At 46.5% G+C, this 23238-nt stretch overlaps 1 protein-coding gene across 1 annotated transcript in view; it reads right to left on the bottom strand.

The window, feature by feature from the left end:
- LOC122922357 (fatty acyl-CoA hydrolase precursor, medium chain-like) overlaps window positions 1–23238 on the bottom strand; it is a 76334-nt gene that overhangs the window by 28700 nt on the left and 24396 nt on the right. Inside the window, exons 4-8 of the mRNA XM_044272943.1 lie at window positions 7648–7781; window positions 2722–2875; window positions 2440–2553; window positions 1857–1952; window positions 93–233 (exon numbers count right to left, since the gene is read on the bottom strand). Coding sequence (XP_044128878.1) covers window positions 93–233; window positions 1857–1952; window positions 2440–2553; window positions 2722–2875; window positions 7648–7781 — 639 coding nt within the window. The remainder of the gene's footprint in view (window positions 1–92; window positions 234–1856; window positions 1953–2439; window positions 2554–2721; window positions 2876–7647; window positions 7782–23238) is intronic.

Raw genomic sequence — 23238 nt, 5'->3', positions numbered from 1 at the left:
AGAACAATCTCTCTCAAATAATTTGGCACAATGTCCTATAATACCTACAGCTACTATTGTAGAGTGCTGTTATTCTTTAGCTTTACACCTACCTGTAATGCTTCCCAACCAAACTCGTGGTTATTGAATCCAATGAGAAGTGGGACCTTGTTTCCTTCCTTGTCAGCCATTATCCCCTTTACTGGTTTAGGTAGAAAAACCCCATCCACACAGGCAGGAAGAAACAGTATGCCCTGCAGAGACACATGAGATGGACAGCAGTAGGTAACCATACATCAGTGATGGATCAGTAGATACACTACTCACAAAAAGCCAAGCATATTTGGGTAAAATTTATGGAAACAGTAAAATGTTATTTTTGGAAAATGTTCCGGCCCCAGTGATATTAGATGATGAAAGTCAGACATTTAAGTAGAAGCAGCAATGGCAATTTCCTCATCTCAGACAATTTATTGAAACAAAAGCAAACACCAGTGGTGGGTATACCTCCACAAAATGTCAGGGGCTCAAAAACTTATCATGTGGCCTTGAGCATCAATTCCGGCTTGACAACAATGTCTCCTGCTGTTCACAAGTCACCTTATTGTCTGCTGAGGCATGGCATCCCACTCTACTTGAAGAGCGTCCCTCAAGACATTGAGGTTCTGTGGTACAGAGTTACGAGCCTCTACAGGGCGACTCAGCTGATCCCATAGGTTTTCAATGGAATTCCGGTCTGGAAAAAGTGCTGGACACTCCAGTGGAGGTCCCCCAGTCTCCAGCAGCTGTTCTCTCATGATGGGACCTCGATGAGCTGGGGCATTGTCCCCCATGAAGATGAAATTAGGCCTGTGTTGTTCATGCAGAGGCACAATGACTGGATTAATGATGTTCTTCTGGTAGTATGGGCTTGTCAATGGACCATTCACAGTGTAGGGCAGTTCTGTATGGACTAGACACAACTGCCTACACCGTAACACCACCACCAAAGGCCCGTGACCACAGTGGCTGATGCAGAGCACTCTCCTTGACGTCTCCAACATCGTTGGCGGCCATCATTTCCGCTCAGCGTGAATCGTCTTTCATCAGTGAACAGCACTGAGGCCACGGGTCCTTCGTCCAGGGTAGATTCTCCATGCAAGACAATGACGTCTGTGCCTGGTGGTGCGGTCAGGTACACTTGTAGGTCGTCTAGCACACAGACCAAACTGATGTAAACAGTTTTGAATGGTCCGATGTTACACTTGGGTGCCTCTCACCTTCCTTAAATGTGCCTGGAGTTGTGTGGCATTCATCATCCTGTCCTTCACAATGAAGCGGTCATTAGTGTGGGATGTGTCCAAAAGACGTCTACTTCTCTGACTTTCTGTGACTCTTCCAGTCTCTGTATCTCTGATCCAACCTGCTGATGACTCTCTAACGCTCTAAGCTCAGTGGCCACTTCTATCTGAGGACATCCTGCTTGAAGCCTCGTAATGGCGAGGTATTGGTGATCCATTGTTAGGTGTTGTCTTGTTCTCATGATGTCAGAATGTGAACGGCATGATGAGAATAATTAATAACTAATTGAACCAGGAATTCTATTGGGCGATTCATGGATCAAATGCCTGTTGTAAATTTTGATGTTAAGCTCCTTGTTAGAGAACAGCAAGTTGTGAAAAAAGTCCTGAAACACTGAACAGTTGGACATGTGCATTCAGAAGGTTAGACAAGGTCACATTACGTTCTTCTGTAAAGGTCAGAAGGCATTTTAGGGTCATCCTGAAATTTCACCCACAAGACAAATATACCGAACATTTTGTGAGTAGTGTTTGTGCACCAGAACCAAAGACTATGGGAGCTGTTGTAATACTATTGTAGGGGGATACAACACCTACCATTTCTTTGGTAATGGAGAGAAGCTCCTCCTCCGATTTCTTCCTCAGACAGTCGGCTATGGAGGAGAGATCACAGCCTGATGTCTTCGCTACTATCTGCAGAGGCAAACAGATGTAATATTCAGATATTGTATACACTGTATTCACTTCAGGACCGGTTGTGGCTTTCACTAGTGTTGGGCAAATCGAAGTTAACCAAGTGGACTTCGATCTGAATTTCAGATCGATTCCTAACAAAGTAATTTATAACAAATCAAATTTCTTTCTGATATTCGGCGAAGCAGCCAAATCAAATTTTTGATAACTTTGCTCATCTCTAGCTCTTGCTCCCACAGTGGAACTATAACCGTGGAGCAGCAACAGGAGGTGCAGAAATTGCGATTGCAAAAGTTGTGGAAGTTGTTCAGCCTTCAGTTATCACCACAATCCCCCAATAAAATGTTTAATCAGACGCGAGTTATTTCAACGTGGAAAAATGGGGTTAGCACAATGAATATCATCTCAGATTGAATCAGAAAAATCCCACATAGCTTTAAATCTAGAGAAATGATGGGTGTATTCCTTCTGGATGGACTATACTTACATTCTGGTAGTAGAGGAGATCTTCAGAGTTGCTGACCACGAAGTTAGGCATTGTTACAGCTCCGCTCTCTGCGATGGCGCGGTGGAACAGACCTTTGGCTAAAGGAGAGAGCACCTAGAAGAAGACAATTCGGATCACCCTCATCGGATCTATTAATGATGTTTTTAATAACTAAGCACCACATTTATCTAATATATTTAAAGGAATACAAAATAAGAATTTCCCAGGGGTGATAGATGCTCAATATGGATCGCTGCGTATCAAACACTAGAAAGAACTTACAAGAAAGGAGACGCTGATCGCACCGGCAGATTCACCAAATATAGTGACAGATGTGGGGTCACCACCAAAGTCTGCAATGTTTTCCTGTACCCATCGTAGGGCGGCAACTTGGTCTAGAAGCCCGTAATTACCAGGCAATTGCTCATCTCCAGTACTGAAATAAGAGGAAAAGGTACATTTTATAGGATAACTGAAGCCTGAAGTCTATGTCCAAGTCTGATCATCATTTACATATTACATTTAAAATAGACTTACTTCAAATTACTCATCCTGTACTGATCCCGACTGAGTTATACCTTGCATTATACTCCAGAGCTGCACTCACTATTCTGCTGGTGCAGTCACTGTGTACATACATTACTTATCCTGTACTGATCCCGACTGAGTTATACCTTGCATTATACTCCAGAGCTGCACTCACTATTCTGCTGGTGGAGTTACTCTGTACATACATTACTTATCTTGTACTAATCCTGAGTTGCATCCTGTATTATACTCCAGAGCTGCACTCACTATTCTGCTGGTGCAGTCACTGTGTACATACATTACTTATCCTGTACTGCTCCTGAGTTACATCTTGTATTATACTTCAGAGCGGCACTCACTATTCTGCTGGTGCAGTCACTGTGTACATACAGACGTGGACAAAATTGTTGGTACCCTTTGGTCAATGAAAGAAAAAGTCACAATGGTCACAGAAATAACTTTAATCTGACAAAAGTAATAATAAATTAAAATTCTATAAATGTTAACCAATGAAAGTCAGACATTGTTTTTCAACCATGCTTCAACAGAATTATGTAAAAAAATAAACTCATGAAACAGGCATGGACAAAAATGATGGTACCCCTAGAAAACACAGAACATAATGTGACCAAAGGGACATGTTAATTCAAGGTGTGTCCACTAATTAGCATCACAGGTGTCTACAACCTTGTAATCAGCCATTGGGCCTATATATATGGCTCCAGGTAATCACTGTGTTGTTTGGTGATATGGTGTGTACCACACTCGACATGGACCAGAGGAAGCAAAGGAAAGAGCTGTCTCAAGAGATCAGAAAGAAAATTATAGACAAGCATGTTAAAGGTAAAGGCTATAAGACCATCTCCAAGCAACTAGATGTTCCTGTGAGTACAGTTGCACATATTATTCATAAGTTTAAGATCCATGGGACTGTAGCCAACCTCCCTGGACGTGGCCGCAGGAGGAAAATTGATGACAAATCTAAGAGACGGATAATCCGAATGGTAACAAAAGAGCCTAGAAAGACTTCTAAAGAGATTCAAGGTGAACTTCATGCTCAAGGAACATCAGTGTCAGATCGCACCATCCGTCGTTGTTTGAGCCAAAGTGGACTACATGGGAGACGACCAAGGAGGACACCATTGTTGAAAACGAATCATAAAAAAGCAAGACTGGAATATGCCAAACTACATGTTGACAAGCCACAAAGCTTCTGGGAGAATGTCCTGTGGACAGATGAGACAAAAATCGAAGTTTTTGCCAAGGCACATCAGCTGTATGTTCACAGACGAAAAAATGAAGCATATCAAGAAAAGAACACTGTCCCTACTGTGAAACATGGAGGAGGCTCTGTTATGTTCTGGGGCTGCTTTGCTGCGTCTGGCACAGGGTGTCTTGAATCTGTGCAGGGTACAATGAAATCTCAAGACTATCAAGGAATTCTAGAGAGAAATGTACTAGCCAGTGTCAGAAAGCTTGGTCTCAGTCGCAGGTCATGGGTCTTGCAACAGGACAATGACCCAAAACACACCGCTAAAAACACCCAAGAATGGCTAAGAGGAAAAAATTGGACTATTCTAAAGTGGCCTTCTATGAGCCCTGACCTCAATCCTATTGAGCATCTTTGGAAGGAGCTGAAACATGCAGTCTGGAAAAGGCACCCTTCAAACCGGACACAACTGGAGCAGTTTGCTCATGAGGAGTGGGCCAAAATACCTGCTGAGAGGTGCAGATGTCTCATTGACAGTTACAGGAAGCGTTTGATTGCAGTGATTGCCTCAAAAGGTTGCGCAACAAAATATTAAGTTAGGGGTACCATCATTTTTGTCCATGCCTGTTTCATGAGTTTATTTTTTTACATAATTCTGTTGAAGCATGGTTGAAAAACAATGTCTGACTTTCATTGGTTAACATTTATAGAATTTTAATTTATTATTACTTTTGTCAGATTAAAGTTATTTCTGTGACCATTGTGACTTTTTCTTTCATTGACCAAAGGGTACCAACAATTTTGTCCACGTCTGTACATTACTTATCCTGTACTGCTCCTGAGTTACATCTTGTATTATACTTCAGAGCGGCACTCACTATTCAGCTGGTGGAATCATACTTTATACTAATTTATAATCTCTAATTATTTGCATTCTGGGGAAAATGTCTTCTTTATTCCATGCTCTGTACAATACAATTTGATGCTGAAGATATTACCTCCTCCTCCCCTACCACATTAATTGCTAAGATAGTGTTAGTGGAAGGTCTAATAGCTGTGTCTAATTGTGAATGCTGCTCTGGAGATTAAAGGGAACCTGTCCCCGGGATTTTGTGTATAGAGCTGAGGACATGGGCTGCTCGATGGCCGCTAGCACATCCGCAATACCCAGTCCCCATAGCACTCCAAGCTGGAACCTCGCGGATAGCTGCCGGCAGACGAACAGGAAAAGCATTCAGTCGGCTTACACTCCTGGCAATCAGTCTCTAACAGCATACAGGGAATCCCCCCAATAACGAGACAAGGCTCCATCTTGAGGGTCAGCAGTGGTCTGATGTGCTGGCACACCCAGCCTGGTTTTTATTACAGTTTTGCAAATACAGAACAGATACAACACATCCCCACAATGCATCATGGTTTCCTCCTCTCTGTCCCAGAGACAACCGAAGGCAATCCAATTATCTCTCAGGACAAAGGGGAGATCACCAATACACATGTGGAGACAACAGGACAGACATCACCACCCAAACACACAATGGCACACCCCCACAGCAAACACAGACATGTAACATATCCCCAGATAGCTCAAGTCTGAGTGCATATCATTAGGTGACTGGCACTCAGACCACACGAATACAATACTATTAGCTATCTGGGTGCCTCACATAACATACAATGTAACCGAACGCATAATAACATAAAATACAATTCTACAGACAGATTTAAGCTGTGCGGCCGGTCTGTCTTCTCCTTTACAGTTACTATGGGCCATAATCCTGAGGCAAGAGGCTTTTAAACAGCCCCCTCCAAAACCCAGTGGCGAGGTTGGTTTCGCCACACCAGCAATGTGCTTTCCGCATTTTGCGGATCCGCACATTGCCAGAACTATATAGAAAATGCCTTTTCTTCTCCGCAATTGCGGACAAGAATAGGACATGTTCTATAGGCTCTACAAAAAACGCAGTGTTCGCCTGATCAGGCCAGATCTTGTGCGCACACTTGCGTTCAGTTCGCCCCACCGCAGTGACAGAATTTTTTTTTCTGATCATTGCAAAAACACCGTAAAATCGTTGCAGCGCTATAAAGATCACTTTTGAGGGGCGAGTTCATAGAAGATTCTTTTTTTGTTTAAGTTAGCGGAAATTGATTTTTTTTTCTTACAAAGTCTCATATTCCACTAACTTGTGACAAAAAATAAAATCTTACATGAACTCACCGTATCCCTCACGGAATCCAAATGCGTAAAAATGCCCTGTGAAATCCTAAAGGTACTCATTGGAATTTGGGCCCCTTTGTGCACCTAGGCTGCAAAAAAGTGTCACACATGTGGTATCGCCGTACTCAGGAGAAGTAGGGCAATGTGGTTTGGGGTGTATTTTTACATATACCCATGCTGGGTGAGAGAAATATCTCTGTAAAATGACAACGTTGTATAAAAAAATTGAAAAGTTGTCTTTTACAGAGATATTTCTCTCACCCAGCATGGGTATATGTAAAAATATACCCCAAACCACATTGCCCTACTTCTCCTGAGTACGGCGATACCACATGTGTGACACTTTTTTGCAGCCTAGGTGCACAAAGGGGCCCAAATTCCAATGAGTACTTTTAGGATTTCACAGGGTATTTTTACGCATTTGGATTCCAAACTACTTCTCACACTTTAGGGCCCCTAAAATGCCAGGGCAGTATAAATACCCCACATGTGACCCCATTTTGGAAAGACAACACCCCAAGGTATTCTGCGAGGGGTATGGTGAGTTTATGTAAAATTTTATTTTTTTGTCAAAAGTTAGTGGAATACGAGACTTTGTAAGAGAAAAATAAAAATAAATCATTTTCCGCTAACTTGTGACAAAAAATAAAAACTTCCATGAACTCACTATGCCCATCAGCGAATACCTTAGGGTGTCTACTTTCCGAAATGGGGTCATTTGTGGGGTGTTTCTACTGTCTGGGCATTGTAGAACCTCAGGAAACATGACAGGTATTCAGAAAGTGAAAGTGCGTAAATTAATTTTTTTGCACCATAGTTTGTAAATGTTATAACTTTTACCCAAACCAATAAATATACACTTATTGCATTTGCAACAGAAAGTGAAAAATTTCATTGTTTTGCAAAAATTTCGGTCAATTTTGATTAATATCAAAAAAAGTAAAAATGTCAGCAGCAATGAAATACCACCAAATGAAAGCTCTATTAGTGAGAAGAAAAGGAGACAATTCATTTGGGTGGTAAGTTGCATGACCGAGCGATAAACGGTGAAAGTAGTGTAGTGCAGAAGTGTAAAAAGTGGCCTGGTCATTAAGGGGGTTTCAGCTAGGGGGGCTGAGGGGGTTAATACAGATGCATTCTGCAAGCAATTATGTATATTTACAAAGTTACTCAGTTACTTTTGTGTAAATTAACCCTATGTGTCACCTGTGCAATGATAGAGAATGGTGCAGATACATTATAGCGAGACCTTTACCTGAAGAATCCTGGGATCCCCAGCCTGTACTGTATAGACACAACCACCACGTTCTCGTAGGCGCTAAGAGCAGAGCCATCATGCATACTTGCCGCCCCAAACAGCAGCCCTCCACCATGTATGAAGACCATGACCTAGAGGAAAGGAGAACAGATTAGCATTTAGGGGAAAGCCATTCTTTTTAATACCCTAAAGGCTATGAACACCTTTGAGGTAATTTTTATGATTGCATTTTACTAATTTTGGGTTTCATTTTTTTTTTTGCATGTCATCTTAATTATACATTTTTAGCATTTCCTTCTATACATGCAGTTAAAAATATGTTCTATTAGCAGACTTTACCTCTTGGGTTCCCTCAGCTGATGGGCTCATGTGAAGCCTTATCGCTGATCTACTGGATAATAATTTTTGCCATAGACGCTTTCCCTGGACAGAACGATGATATAAGCAAATCTCAGATAAATGATGGGACACTGTGTTGGGTCTCTGGCCTCTATGGACTCTCCTAGTTTGATTCTAGTCTGTATCAGAAGCTCTGAAAAACATCCTCTCCTACTGGGAGATGTTCCTGAGGAATCTCCACGTGGGAAACATACTGACCCCAGATGGGGCAGATGTAGCTGACACGTACTATTGTTTATGGCCCTTCTGGAACAGGATATTATATTTTTCCCACACTATGCTATGTAACCCTTAGAGACCTGGCTGGGCCGTTTTTGGTATCCTTTGTCTGCATGTCCCATCTCTTTTCCTCCATCTCCCACATAATGGGATAATGGGATATACCTGCTTATCCCTTCATGGAAAATAAATTATGTCAATGAGCTGGTATGAATGGTGAACTTTCCACCTCACCTAAATACAAGTGGTTTGGTTGCACATGTCCACCACACCTCAGTAGATTCTAGTTGTGGGGTGTTAATATGTACAAGTCCTATAACAATATATCTGAATGAATATAAATCGGGGTAAGGCTCGGGCTACCCATCGACATGTGTCAATAGTTAATGTCGTCACACTGTGACTACAACAGTCGCAAAAATCCATCCAAGTTGGACACCATTGACTGTCATTACAAACAATGGTGTGCCACATTGGTGCAACACGTCGCAGTGTAGTTGTCTCCTTTTTGTCGCTTGACACATGTAGCCGTGTAGCCCTAGTGATGGTATATATGTGCATATATTTGTGATGGAATACACCGGAGCTGGTCATCATCAGCCACAGGATCCATTCCTGGTGCACATCCAAGCATCTATTTTACAATTGTTGGCAGTAGCTTGGGGACAGCCATAAATGTCAGAAAAGAATGGTGACTTATTCAGACACCACACAGCTGGGCAGAAAAAGGACCACTGGGTGCAGAATCCTGTGATGTGTTTCATATATGTTTTAGTTACTTTAGTTTATCTCATGTTGAGGTTATTGTAACGTTATAAGTAGTGTCTTTAATGGATTCTAAAAGTGGATTTAGACAAGCAGATAAATCGCTAGTGTTGAGCGAATCTAAGCATCTGAAGTGGAGTTCGGTCCGAAGTTTAGTAAAAATTAGATTCGTAACAAATCCAAATTTTCTTGCACTTCATTGTAACAAATGGCTTTTTTTTTTCCCCCTAAAATGGCGGCTACACGCAATACAAAGCAAAACCCAGGAATGCAAGATCACCCATAATATCATGGTCAATCAGCAACTAGCCAACCCCTGTGATGTCACAGCCCTATAAAAGCCTCATTCTTTTGTGGTCTCAGCCATTTCACTGTGAGCTGAGCATAGGGAGAGATGAGGCAAGTGTTAGGTACAGTGTTCAAGAAGCCTTTAATTGTGGAATATTGGATAGGGAGAGTGCAGGGACAGTCTAGGGAGAGTGTAGGGAATGTTTTACACACTGTAGGGTAAGCATAAGGAGACCATAGGGACACTGCCGGCTCTGTAATCAGAAGCTGAAGGGATCCATAGGAGACAGCCCACTTTGCATCAATCTATGTGTAGGGCTAATTGAACAGTGTCCACCTAATAAGTAATTCTATGAAGCCTTGATTCTCAAATTGGGGCAAATAAGCTATCTAATACTACTGTTATTGGGGTGTGGACCTTCTTTAATAGATAACTAATTCCATTAGGTCTTGATTCTCAAATTGGGGTGAATAAGCTTTGTGTTTTAACTGTTATTAGATGTCCATCTTGACAACCAATCCTGTTGTCCTGGAATGATTGACTTGGTCTTCAACGTCATCTCAACTGACATCAGACACTCACAGCCAGGAGGAGTCGGTGGGTGCCTCTGGCACCACACTTAGTTGGCATGGCTCAGCAATAAGCTCTGTGCCTTCACCTGTCCTGAACCTGAAGGACTTCAGTGTGGCTGTATGTAGGATCTGTGGGCAGAAGGTGAAGCGCAGGCAGGGTGCCAATTTTGGCACCATGGCCCTGCATCAATACATGGAGCGTCACCATAAAGTGGCCTGGGAAAATCGTGCCACTAATGTAGTGGCACAGCCTGATGCATCTCTCAGTAGCCCACACCCCAGCTGCAGTCAGGGCTCCACCACCTTAGCAGAAGGGAACTGTGTTTCCTTCCCATCATCTACTGGCCCTGAAGCTCCTTCTACTCCTCATCACACATTTCGCCAGCAATCAATCACTGAGGTGATTGCAAAAGGACAATAGTATTCATCCAACAGTGAAGAAGCTGAACATGATCCTGGTACTACACTCCCTCCATTTTCATGTAGTTAACTCTGCACATTTCAGAGAACTGATGGCTTGTGCAGAGCCAAGGTGGAGAGCCTCCACTGTTGGCACAGTTCGGAGTGGTCCTCCAGTTTACCATCTATGCAGAGCACTGTGTTCTGCACCTGACCAGCTTGGGCAGACGGAGTCACACCGGGGAGGATCTGCTCTGCGTCATTAACCAAGAAATCTAATCCTGTCTGTCTCCTCAACAATTGAAGATCGAAACCATGGTCACTGATAACGGAAAGAACATTCTGTCAGTGCTGCATCAAGGAGGGCTGATCCATGCGCCTTGCATCTGGTTGTAACCCGGTTCCTGAAGTCTTACACCCAATTGAAAGAGGTCTTGAAAATGGCCAGGAAACTGTGCTTGCACTTAAGCCAATCTGACCGTGCAAAACATGCCTCCTTCAGCTGCAAAGGCAGAATAGTGTTAGGCAACGTTTTCACCTGTTGGAACTCCACCTCCACATGTTGGATCAACTGTAAGAGCAGAGGAAGGCTGTAAACGATTTCTTGATGATGCAGGTAGACAGGGGCACTCCCCTGTGTAACTTCGACGTTGGCCAGTGTCAGCTAATGCCTGACACCTGCCGTTTGCCCAGGCTCTTTGAGAAGGCCACTTTATTTGTCAGTCAACAGGACTATGGGATAAATGATGTAATTCCACTCCTTCATGTCCTGGAGCAGATGCTGATAAATCTGGCTGGCCAGGGGACAAGAGACGTGGTGCCAACATTTCACGGTCACATGAGCCCTGTCTGGGTGCTCTGTGCTCTCGCTCCACCTGAGTGCTCAAGACATGAAACTGAAGCCAAAACACCCGGTGGACTGGTAACGTACACTACTATGAGTGTGTGGATATAACCATTTATATGTGTACTTCGGTGCAATTTGTTAATCACAGAGTGCTATTTTTATATATTGAGGAGAGAAAGTGTGTCTATGTATCGATATGCAGCGCATGCCATCGGATAGGAGGATACTAACGGGACATGTGGCCTAATGTATATAGCCACTGATATATAAGCAACATTTATCGCAGGGACGTGTGTCCCATTTGTGTGCCGCAGCACACGCACTTGTCATGAAGATATAACTATCTATTACTGTTTATTCCAGTGAAACAGCTTAATTAAAAGTGTTGTTGTGACATCAAGGACGGTGCAACTACCCTATAATACGTAAGTGGATGGTACTAATGTTACACAGATGGCAACAACTGGACATTTATCTTAATTGAATACAATCAGTGCCCTATAACTATTTGTACATCGAACAGACGTGTGTACCATAACTGTGACATAGGTTGTGGTTTTAGATGTGATCCATAGAATGCTAATCATATTTTATTCATGTGTGATGTGCATGTATTACGGAGCGGTATTCATCTTGTTTTTATATATATATCTATTTTACATATTTTATAAATGTGTGTTGAATAAATGTATTAATCTTTGAGTCTGTGTAGGACAGGCATCCTCAAACTGTGGCCCTCCAGCTGTTGTAAAACTACAACTCCCACAATGCCCTGCTGTAGGCTGTTCGGAGTTGTACCTGTAGGCATGCTGGAAGTTGAAGTTTTGCAACAGCTGGAGGGCCGCAGTTTGAGGATGCCTGGTGTAGGACCAGATATTTGTGTGCCCTCCAACAGTTACGTTATTTCAGTAATCCGATTGAGTTCACGGAAATCCAGACATGGCCGAAGACCTCCGTCTTTTCTTTTTTTTTTTTTTAACAAAAAAACCCCATGCTGCCACTGGAGATTTGGAAGGTCTTATGTGTCCTTTAGCCAAACTCTTGGTAATGTACTCTCTTCTGGCCAATCTTTCAGGTCCAGAAGGTTATACAACCCAAATTTGGGCAACTTAGCTCCAGGAATAAAATTGATAGGACAATCATATTCCCGATGTGGAGGAACTTTTTACGATTTCACAGACATTAAACTAACGTTTTTTTGGTAAGATCGCTAAATTTTTAGAAACATTTACATGCCATTATTCTCCTCCATCTTCCATCACTTACGTTTGAATAGTAGCGATTATCTACTCATCAAAATCCACCTTTAAACCTAAAACGGAGGCACAGATTTATTTACTGTGTGATCTCTGTCACAAAAGATTAACAGTTTTTCCATCTGTGTGACTGGTCATAAAGAGTGTTGAGCAAACTTGTGTTTTCAAGTTCAGTGTACAAGGTTCGGTTGTCTAAGAATTCCATTATAGATTCCGCTACCAAAGACCATAACTTATGGTCCATGGTAGCAAAATCTGTAATATCCCAAAGTGGTATTTATATTCTTCACTTTGCTACTGTCTTTAATTGCTAACTACAATGTCATCTGTGTATTTTTTTTAGGTCCTTTGTCACTCTGCATTTATACTATCGCTCTGAAATGGCTATGTTCATGTAATGTTTCTGGTTGTCCAGCAGATGGCGGTGTGTGTGTGTCTGGCAGAAAGAGAGAGATCTCTAGACAGAACGGAACGCATCATTCTATCGCCCCCCCCCCTTTGGGCAGAGGTGGGCCAGTCCTGCTTCCTACCAGAAGGGAGGGTTTGAGTTCTAGTTTAGAGCAGTCTAAGCCTGGCACCATCAGAGCCAGACATGTATAACAACTATCAGCCAGGGCAGTGTATGCTAAGGTTGTGATGGAGGCAGATGTGGAGGGTTAGGGTAGCAAGATGTAGCAGCAAGGGGAAAAAGTTCTCCGGCTGCGGTAGGAGTCTCTTAAAAGGGAAGTAGCTCAGAGCACCATGACTCCTTACAGATCTACATAGTGTCACTAGGGGGTCAGCAGCCAAAAGCTTCCCACTCCAGAGATACCAGAACAGCCCTAAAGCCCAGTGACCAGACTTAAGAAGAGTTTAGCACAGCAGAGAAAGAAAGCAGAGTACTCAAGTTTGCCTGCCAGTTTCTGCCAAAGCCTGCTGGAACCAAGAGAAAGCCTGAATATTTTCTGGATGCAAGTTGATGCAAGTAAAGCTGTTGAACTTTATAAGTCTGGACTCTACTTATTCTCCATCATTATATATCCTTTATTGCTTTGGAGCCTAACTCTGGGGAGTGACGGTATCCAGGTATGAGCACCGTGACACACACAGAAACTATTAAGGGCTGCACCACACTACTCGGCATTCCTGTAGACCTGGGACACGATTGGCCCTGGGAGGCGGCGGGTCCCATTTGGCTTCACGAACAGGATCTACCTTTGTGCCTTGTCCTTGACTTTATTGCATTTATCTTGGATAAACAGGTGCCAGAGGGTGCACGCCGGCACAAGAGGGATTAATTGGCCATTTTTGCCAGCTATGGCGTATGTTGTTTTTTGCCTAGCCAAAGCAGGAGAAGAAGGATCCACCCAGCCCGAGCGCGGGAAGCAGAGGCTTTGCTCATCAAGAGCCAGCTCCAACAAAAGCGAGAGACACAAGATGGCGGGCCACAGCCCAATTGGGGTGAGATGATGTGGGCCGGCGAGTCCGAAGTTCAAGCAGCCATAGAGAAGCGTGCCCAAGAGAGATCGGAGGGGTCCACTGTGTCGGCTAGTGCGGAGGAGGCAGCCGGAGCATCCACTCCGCCGCCCAGAGTTGCAGTACCCTCCATTGAACCCCCAAAGTCCCCGTGATGGTAGTGGCTTATGCACAGATGACCTGGGTATATAAAAAGGCCATCGAGGAATGGGTCATCCAGGTCCTGGACCACATGCGACCAGGAGACCTGAAACTGGAGTGCCGATTGGGAACAGTCGTCTGGTTCTCCATTGAGCGGGGGAGCCATTCCCTGGCAGACGCCGAAACAAAGCCTCTTCGTAGGCCGCAGGTCAGTAAAGCAGCCTTATCTCCCTCAGGCCCAACATAATCTGTATGCAGGGGGGACCAGGTGGAATATAGCAAGGGGCAGGACAGACCCCTGATGTACTTCAGCAGCTCTAGCAGCGAGGAGGAGTTCACGTTCCTCCTCTAAGGAGCTCCTCATTCTGTCATCAAAAGGAATCACGGACTACTGGAGCCACGACATGGACTCAGTCTAAAAGGTGAGGACTTGTTGGTCCATTAGTTTGTTTCTGTTGCCCCGTGTTGGTCCTCACCCAGAGGGTCATGGTTTGCTAGGACTCCACCCAGCAGCTAACAAAAATGTCTCCAAGTTGTGGATGTCAGCGCCAAATTCCCTTTTTTCCCCCTTTCTCAGGTTAAGTTGGAAACCTACCTGCCTAAAGGGTACTCACCAACAATTGCTGTGATTTATGACGCTGTACTACCTCATGAGACCTATAGTGGGAGCCCCGCCTGTGTGTTTTTGCAAGCCCATACCATTGACCACCCACAGGTCGGGAACCTTCCATATGTTTGCACTATATTTTTGCACCAAAGTTTTGAAGTTTTTGCAACGTTCAAGTATTTCTGACCATTGTATGGACTCTTAACGGGTACCACGATGAGATATCTTATGCATTTTGAATGGAATTTGGACTTTTTACAGTTAGGTAGATAGTTAGCGATGCTTAGCTTTTTTGCTCATATGGACTGCCTCTGAAGACTCAAAAGTACTAATGGTCCTACTTTGCCTTGGGTCAGCGTAGAAAGCCTACGTATTGTATTGTATAATTTGCATATGACCTTAAACTTTTTCTCTCCACAGACTTGGGAGAGGAAGGAGACAGTATTTCCTGTGATTTGGGAACATGTGCTCTTGCTACACATTCCTTTAGACCTGGGACACAATCAGCCCCAGGGGATGGCATTTTGCAAATCCATAACAGAATTTTTAGATAACCCGAACCTTGTACACTGAACTTGAAATACAAGTTCGCTCATCCCTAGTCATAAACACTTATTTAAGCCACACTCTTATCAGTAAGATAATAACTGAGCTATAATGAGTGTTTATAATGTCAGAAAGCAGAGATAAGGAACCCATCAGCGCCTCAACTGACGGAAAAGAGAGAAATTCCACAGGCTGCTAGTAGAGCATTTAAGCTCTGTACAGGAAAAAGGGTCCATATGTGTAACAAAGACCAATTTAAAACATGATTTTTAGCTCAAAATGAATACAATGCAATAATAAAAAAAATGCCTCCAAAAGGTGTACATAGCCTTTAATCTCCAGCTAGAACTATAGACGAACAAGGAGAAGGCAGCACTCCCAAAAAGTTAAAGTTTTATTCACCCAATGTCAGCAACGTTTCAGCTGCTCAATGCAGCCATTTTCAAGCCATCCTCTGGATAGCTCATCACTAGAAAATTTGATTTGGTAGCTTCGCTGAAGTTTGACAAGAAATCCGACTTGTTCTGAATTATTTTGTAATGAATCGGGATAAATGAGGTATACCCAGGGCCACTTTGCCTAATCATATTCTTCCCACTTGGTGGCCCAAACTCAGTGTGGAGGCTTGGAAGTTAAACTGCAGGGAGAGTGTAGGAGACTGCTGAACTACAGACTCTGCTACAATGTATCGCCGTGTGCATAACTGAACAGTGCGCAAATATTCAAGTAGTGGCCCCATGACAGAGTGAGGAGGGTGGCGGCAGCAGCAGTGACAGTGACAATAGTGGCCCATGACAGAGTGAGGAGGGTGGCAGCAGCAGTAACAGTGACAATAGTGGCCCCATGACAGAGTGGGGAGGGTGGCAGCAGCAGTGACACTGACAATAGTGGCCCCATGACAGAGTCAGGAGGGTGGCTGCAGCAGTGACACTGACAATAGTGGCCCCATGACAGAGTGAGGAGGGTGGCAGCAGCAGTGACAGTGACAATAGTGACCCCATGACAGAGTGAGGAGGGTGGCAGCAGCAGTGACACTGACAATAGTGGCCCCATGACAGAGTGAGGAGGGTGGCAGCAGCAGTGGCAGTAACAGTGACAGCAGTGGCCCCATGACAGAGTGGGGAGGGTGGCAGCAGCAGTGACAGTGACAATAGTGGCCCCATGACAGAGTGAGGAGGGTGGCAGTAACAGTGACAATAGTGGCCCCATGACAGAGTGAGGAGGGTGGCAGTAACAGTGACAATAGTGGCCCCATGACAGAGTGAGGAGGGTGGCAGCAGCAGTGGCAGTAACAGTGACAGCAGTGGCCCCATGACAGAGTGAGGAGGGTGGCAGTGGCAGTAACAGTGACAATAGTGGCCCCATGACAGAGTGAGGAGGGTGGCAGCAGCACTGACAGTGACAATAGTGGCCCCATGACAGAGTGAGGAGGGTGGCAGCAGCAGTGGCAGTAACAGTGACAGCAGTGGCCCCATGACAGAGTGAGGAGGGTGGCAGTGGCAGTAACAGTGACAATAGTGGCCCCATGACAGAGTGAGGAGGGTGGCAGCAGCACTGACAGTGACAATAGTGGCCCCATGACAGAGTGAGGAGGGTGGCAGTAACAGTGACAATAGTGGCCCCATGACAGAGTGAGGAGGGTGGCATTGGCAATAGCAGTGACATTAGTGGCCCCATGACAGAGTGAGGAGGGTGGCAGCAGCAGTGACAGTGACAATAGTGGCCCCATGACAGAGTGAGGAGGGTGGCAGTAACAGTGACAATAGTGGCCCCATGACAGAGTGAGGAGGGTGGCAGTGGTAGTAATAGTGACAATAGTGGCCCCATGACAGAGTGAGGAGGATGGTAGTGGCAGTAACAGTGACAGCAGTGGATCCATGACAGAGTGGGGGGAAGGGGAAGCAGCAGAGGCAGAAACAGTGACAGTAGTGGCCCACTGCCCACCAATGACTTTAATACTGGGGAGGGGTGGGTGCGGGTGCACTGCCCACCAATGATTTTAATACCGGGAGGGAGGCGCACTGCCCACCAATGATTTTAATACCGGGATGGAGGCGCACTGGGGGCTAATGAATTTAATACCGGGGAAGGCGCACTGGGGGCTAATGGAGAGGGTACTGGGAGCTGGTGAGAGGCACTGGAGGCTGATGGAGAGGGTACTGGGAGCTGATGGAGATGCACTGACTGGGGGCTGATGGAGCGGTGCAGCGTCCCACTCAGGAACACTTGGGAACTGCAAAATAGCTTTAAAACTGCATTTTTATATTGTCTGTTATTTTCTACTGCAATACCTGTGGTATCGCTGTTCATAGGCTGGTCTGGTGTAATTGATACATCCCACCACTAGATGGGGATAAAACTTGGGTTCTATATATACCTGGGTCCGGAAAGGGGGGAGAGAGTCAGTGTGTGGAGATCAGACAGGGAGATCCATTGGTCTCCAGTTACTCTGCCGAGTTGGAGAGAGAGTGCAGAGCTAGCACTTCTGCTCAGGTAAGGTCTAGCCCAGAAAGGGACAAGAGAAAAGACTCAAACAACCAAAGGATAAAAGCCATCAATCCAGCACCCAGGACCTTTGGATATTCAGGTGAAGGATACCATGACCTCCGGCAACCTCACCAAATTACACTGATACAGAAATTTCCGGCTAAGCTTAAATCCAGCCAAGAAAGCCTATAAACAGTGGATCTGCAGATTAACTCAATACCAACAAGAGACTGTAGATCAGTAGAAGCTGTGAGCTGTGTCCTACCACTGTCTACCTCATTATTACCACTACTGGTTGTACCACCACATCAAGGGCACCTCAGCCACCATCTTGGCTGATGCTTCCCTACCACAGAGCGTGCCCCGGAGGATTTCGTGCCGTCCACCTCATCACTGCGCTGCCGGCCCAGAGAGGCTTTCTGCTAACCGTGAGTAAACTGATGAACTGTGTGTTATTATTTGACCCCTCATCGGTCCACCGTGCACCTCACGCGTTGCCCCAGCGCTACTGGCTGGCTGCAGAGGCAATGGGAGGCCGCTGGCGAGAGGCACTGGGAGCTGATGGAGAGGCTACTGGGGGCTGATGGAGAGGCTACTGGGGGCTGATGGAGAGGCTACTGGGGGCTGATGGAGAGGCTACTGGGGGCTGATGGAGAGGCTACTGGGGGCTGATGGAGAGGCTACTGGGGGCTGATGGAGAGGCTACTGGGGGCTGATGGAGAGGCTACTGGGGGCTGCTATGAGGCATGGGGCTCTTATCTGAGGTCTGATTGGGGGCCATTCATATTGGGGTCTGAGCTGAGGTGTTATCGGAGGTCTTATTCGGGTCTTATTAACATTGGGGATCTTATTGGGGCTGTTAGCTGAGGTCTGATTTACATTGGGGGTCTGATTGGTGGTCTGACCTGAGGTGTAATGAAAAATATATTTTTTTCCGGAGCAGCTTGGAGAAAAAAGGCCTCACAGTCTCCCACACTCCTTCTGCCCGGCCAAGCGAGCCAGCACCCCTGAGGCCAAGCCTGTGAGCACCCCTGAGGCCAAGCCAGCCAGCACCCCTGAGGCCAAGCCAGCCAGCACCCCTGAGGCCAAGCCTGTGAGCACCCCTGAGGCCAAGCCTGTGAGCACCCCTGAGGCCAAGCCTGTGAGCACCCCTGAGGCCAAGCCTGTGAGCACCCCTGAGGCCAAGCCTGCGAGCACCCCTGAGGCCAAGCCTGCGAGCACCCCTGAGGCCAAGCCAGCCAGAACCCCTGAGGCCAAGCCAGCCAGAACCCCTGAGGCCAAGCCAGCCAGAACCCCTGAGGCCAAGCCTGCCAGAACCCCTGAGGCCAAGCCTGCCAGCACCCCTGAGGCCAAGCCTGCCAGCACCCCTGAGGCCAAGCCTGCCAGCACCCCTGAGGCCAAGCCTGCCAGCACCCCTGAGGCCAAGCCTGCCAGCACCCCTGAGGCCAAGCCTTACCAGCACCCCTGAGGCCAAGCCAGCCAGCACCCCTGAGTGGCCCAATGACAGAGTGGGGAGGATGGCAGCAGCAGTGGCAATAACAGTGACAGCAATGGTCCTATGGCAGAGTTGGGAGGATGGCAGCAGCAGTGGCAATAACACTGACAATAGTTGCCCCATGACAGAATGGGAAGGGTGGCAGCAGCAACAGTGATAATAGTGGCCCCATGACAGAGTGGGGGGCAGCAGCAGTGGCATACAGCACAAGATGGTGGCAGGTCACAGTAGTGGCAGAACCCGACACCAGCAGTGCGATAGCGAGGCCCAGTGGCTGTAATAATGTAACATATACATATCAGTAGGCCAAGAAGCCCCATTGTAGGAGCGGCAGTAGAGGTAGCAGGCGGGTGACATCAGCACATGGGGAGAAGTGAGGGCAGAGGGTCCCCCGTCCCCCCCCCGACAGTGGAGCGTGAGGGCAGAGGGTCCCCACGGTCAGACCTTCCTGAGGATGACAGATGGTGGCTGTAGGTAGTGACCAACCGACCACACAGCATGTCTCTATAGTAGTCCATTTTTGCATCCCCTTTAAAAAGGTCTAAAAAAAAAAAAAAAGCCTCAATTTTTGACCTATAGTGAAGATCGATTTTGTCGATTTGGGGAAGAGCATTTTGCTTTGCAGCTATAGGAGGGCGCCATGATAAGAGTGGCTGAAGTGCATACACAGTTGCCTGGGTATTTTTAACAGCCCTTGCAGTTCAGTGGAAGACATGCAGAACCGGATGACAAGATTGAAGACGTGCACCATGCTGGGTGCATGGGTCAGCCCTCCCTGACGCAACGCAAACAGAATGTTCTTCCCGTTATCGGTGACCATGGTTTCCATCTCCAGTTGGCGAGGAGACAGCAAGTGTTCGATTTCTTTATTTGTGACGTGGAGCAGTTCCTCCACGGTGTGACTCCCTTTGGCCAAGCTGACGAGGTGCAGAACCACATGATAATGCCTAGCTTTGCATAGGTGATATGATGGAGGACCACTGTGCACTGTGCCTAGAGAGGTGTCTGAGCACAAAGTGAAGGATGAGGAGGCAGAACTGCCACATTTACAACGCGGAGGTGTTATTGCCATCACCTGGCCAAGTTGCTGTTGTGCCTGGCCCGGAACCACATTTATACAGAGGGCTGTGAAAGACATATATTGTCCTTCATCATATTTACAACTCCATAGGTCAGCTCTGATGTAAGGCTCACTAGACACCTAGAGGCCTAAGGACTGGCCCACCTTCTGCTCAACGTATGTGTGCATGTAAAAGTAATGTTGTCTTGGGACACTCCGCTTGGGTGGGCACAAGCTATTAGTTCTCTGAAATGTACAGAGTCAACTACATGGAAAGGGAGGGACTGTAGTACCAGCCACCTTTCCAGGAGCATGTTCAGCTTCTGCACCGTTGGATGAGTGCACGCTTACTGTTGTCTTTTTGCCTCGGTGATCGATCGCTGTTAAGGGGGTGCAGGCCAGTGGGAGATGCAGTGGTTGCTGCATCAGACTGTAACACTAAATGAGTGGCATGGTTTTCCCACGCCAATTTATGGTGATGCTCCTTGTGTTGGCGCAGGGCCGTTGTGCCAACATTGCCACCCTGATCGCACGTCACCTTCTGCCAACATATCCTGCATATCGCCACTCTAACATCCCCCAGTGACTTGGTGATGCCCACACTGCCGATTACGGTATTTTCCCTCCACCACTGCGTGATGCCTGCTGCTGCTTTTATGAGCTGCTTTTATGAGCCTTTCTCACAGGTAATCTCCCGACTTGCAGGTGGTGTACCACTCCTGCGTTTGGCTCCAGATCTCCCACTGCTTCGACTCTACTGTCTCATGGGAAGGCTGCTATCCCTGCTGTCTCACCAGCACGCTGCCACCCTCGCCCCTGATGATGATATCCCCTCTTCACCCGGCTCCCACGTACTATCTGCTACATCATCATCTACATATGTTTGCTCGCCAACTGTGTCGCCCCCGCCTGTCTCTTGCAGATGTTCCTGACCTCTCGCAACATGTCCTCCCACCCAACTGTCATCATCAGTAGTTGCACCTCTAATGGATGCTCACAGTGGACCTTTCCTCCAAGTCTGTGCTGGTCTATAGCTGCTGACTGTCCTTAAAAAGCTCATCCTTGCTGAAAAGCAGAGCAGAGCCAGCGGCTATCATTACTTGGCTAGCAGAAGGAGCAGTCCCTGGGCCACGCCAACTAAGCGTGTTGTCAGAGGAACCCACTGATTGTTGGCTGTGTGCATCTGTTGTCACTTGAGATGATTGTGAACAGTGAGTCAACCATTCCAGTACAACTTGGTTGCTGGTCAAAACACGACCGCTGGATGACAGTGTGCAGTTCTGGCCTGTTCCTGCGGCTGCTACCACCCCCCTACCTTCTTCTGCTGCTAATTTTTGCCCCTGCCGGATTAACTATGAATGTTGGTGGCCTTGACAGTGATGCACATGGCGAAACACTCTCCCTGAAGTCTCCCTGCACTCTCCCTGAAGTCTCCCTGCACTCTCCTTTTCCAATATTTTTATTGAAAAATGTTTGAAGTAACACTGTCCATAGTGCATGAGCGTCCTGTCACCTCTCTCTCTATGCTCAGCTCACAGGACAATGACTGAGAACGTGTGGGATGAGGGTTTTATAGGGCTGTGACATCACAGGGGATGGCTACCTGTGGATTGACTGGCTGCACCGCATTATGGGCGATATAGCGTTCCTGGGCTCGTCTCCTCTACACTTACTTCCACTTTCTAACATGTGCAGCCACCATTTTAATCTGATTTGTTGCCATGAAGTGCAAGGAAATTCCGGTTAGTTTAGAACGTTTTCCTAAACGTTGGACCTAATTCCACTTCATATGTTTTGCTTCACTCAGCACTACTCATCACTATTTGATCCGTAGGGGTCCGAGACCTTGGCCCCCTCCAATCAACTGTTTGAGAAGGCAACGGAGCACACAGTAGCGCTGCAACTTTTGTAATACCTGAGCGTGCCATTACCATTCCTACATCCTGCTACTGTCTCTAATGGTTAGCATAATAAAATGTCTCCTTCACATTGTGCATTGATAATGTTGTTATGAAACTGTTTTGTACATGCAATATGCCTGGTTCACCAACCACCGGCAGTGTATATGGCAGAGAGAGAGATCTCTAGACAGAATGGAACTCACCATTCCATTCTCCCCCATTTGGGCAGAAGTGGGCCACTCCTGCTTCCTACCTGAAGGGAGAGGTTGCAGTTGCAGTCTAAGCCTGGGCACCGTCAGAGCCAGACGCTCCTAACTGGTAGACAAGCTTAGCATACAGGGCAGTGTATGCTAAGCTTGCAATGGAGGCAAACGTGTGGAAGATGTAGCAGCAAGGGGAAAAATGTACCCGGCTGTGGCAGGAGTTTCTCTAAAGGGAAGTATCCAATAGAACACCCTGACTCCTTGCTAATTTACTTACTGAGTGTCAGGAGGGGAACAGCCAAAGGCACCCCAATTCCATGGATACCAGAACCGACCGAAAGTCCAGTAACCAGACCCAAGCCGAGTTTAGCACGGCAGAGAGAGAAAGCAGAGTACTTAAGTTTGCCTGCCAGTTTATACCAAAGCCTGCTGGAACCAAGATAACGCCTGAATATTGTCTGGATGCAAGTAAAACTGTTAAACTTTATAAGAGTCTGGACTCAACTTATTTTCTACCTCTATCATTACTCATCCTGTTTATTACTCTGGAGCCAAGCCCTGGGGAGCGATGGTATCCAGGTAGGAGCACCATCACACATAGAGAGGGCTGCACCACACCACTCTGCATTCCTGTAAACCTGGGACACGATCGTCCCTGGGGGCGGCGCGCTGCACTTTCTCAAGCTTTACCTAGACCCACATGATGTTACAATCATCAGTCACGTGGCCTAGGAGCAGCTTAGCCCCAATGAAGTCAATGGACCTGGACTGCAGTACCAACCACGGCCACCATACAATGTACTGCGCTGTGCGTGATGAGCTGCCGAAAGACCAAGGTGCTACTGCGAGTGCAGGTGTCTTATCAAACAGCTGACCAGTGGGGGCCCCAGGTGTCGGACCCCCACCGATCAGATACTGATGACCTTTCCAGAAAACCCCTTTAATTA

This window comes from Bufo gargarizans, unplaced genomic scaffold (genome assembly GCF_014858855.1).
Source record: "Bufo gargarizans isolate SCDJY-AF-19 unplaced genomic scaffold, ASM1485885v1 fragScaff_scaffold_281_pilon, whole genome shotgun sequence".
Lineage (NCBI taxonomy): Eukaryota > Metazoa > Chordata > Amphibia > Anura > Bufonidae > Bufo > Bufo gargarizans.
This window is presented reverse-complemented; position numbering and strand designations above follow the sequence as displayed.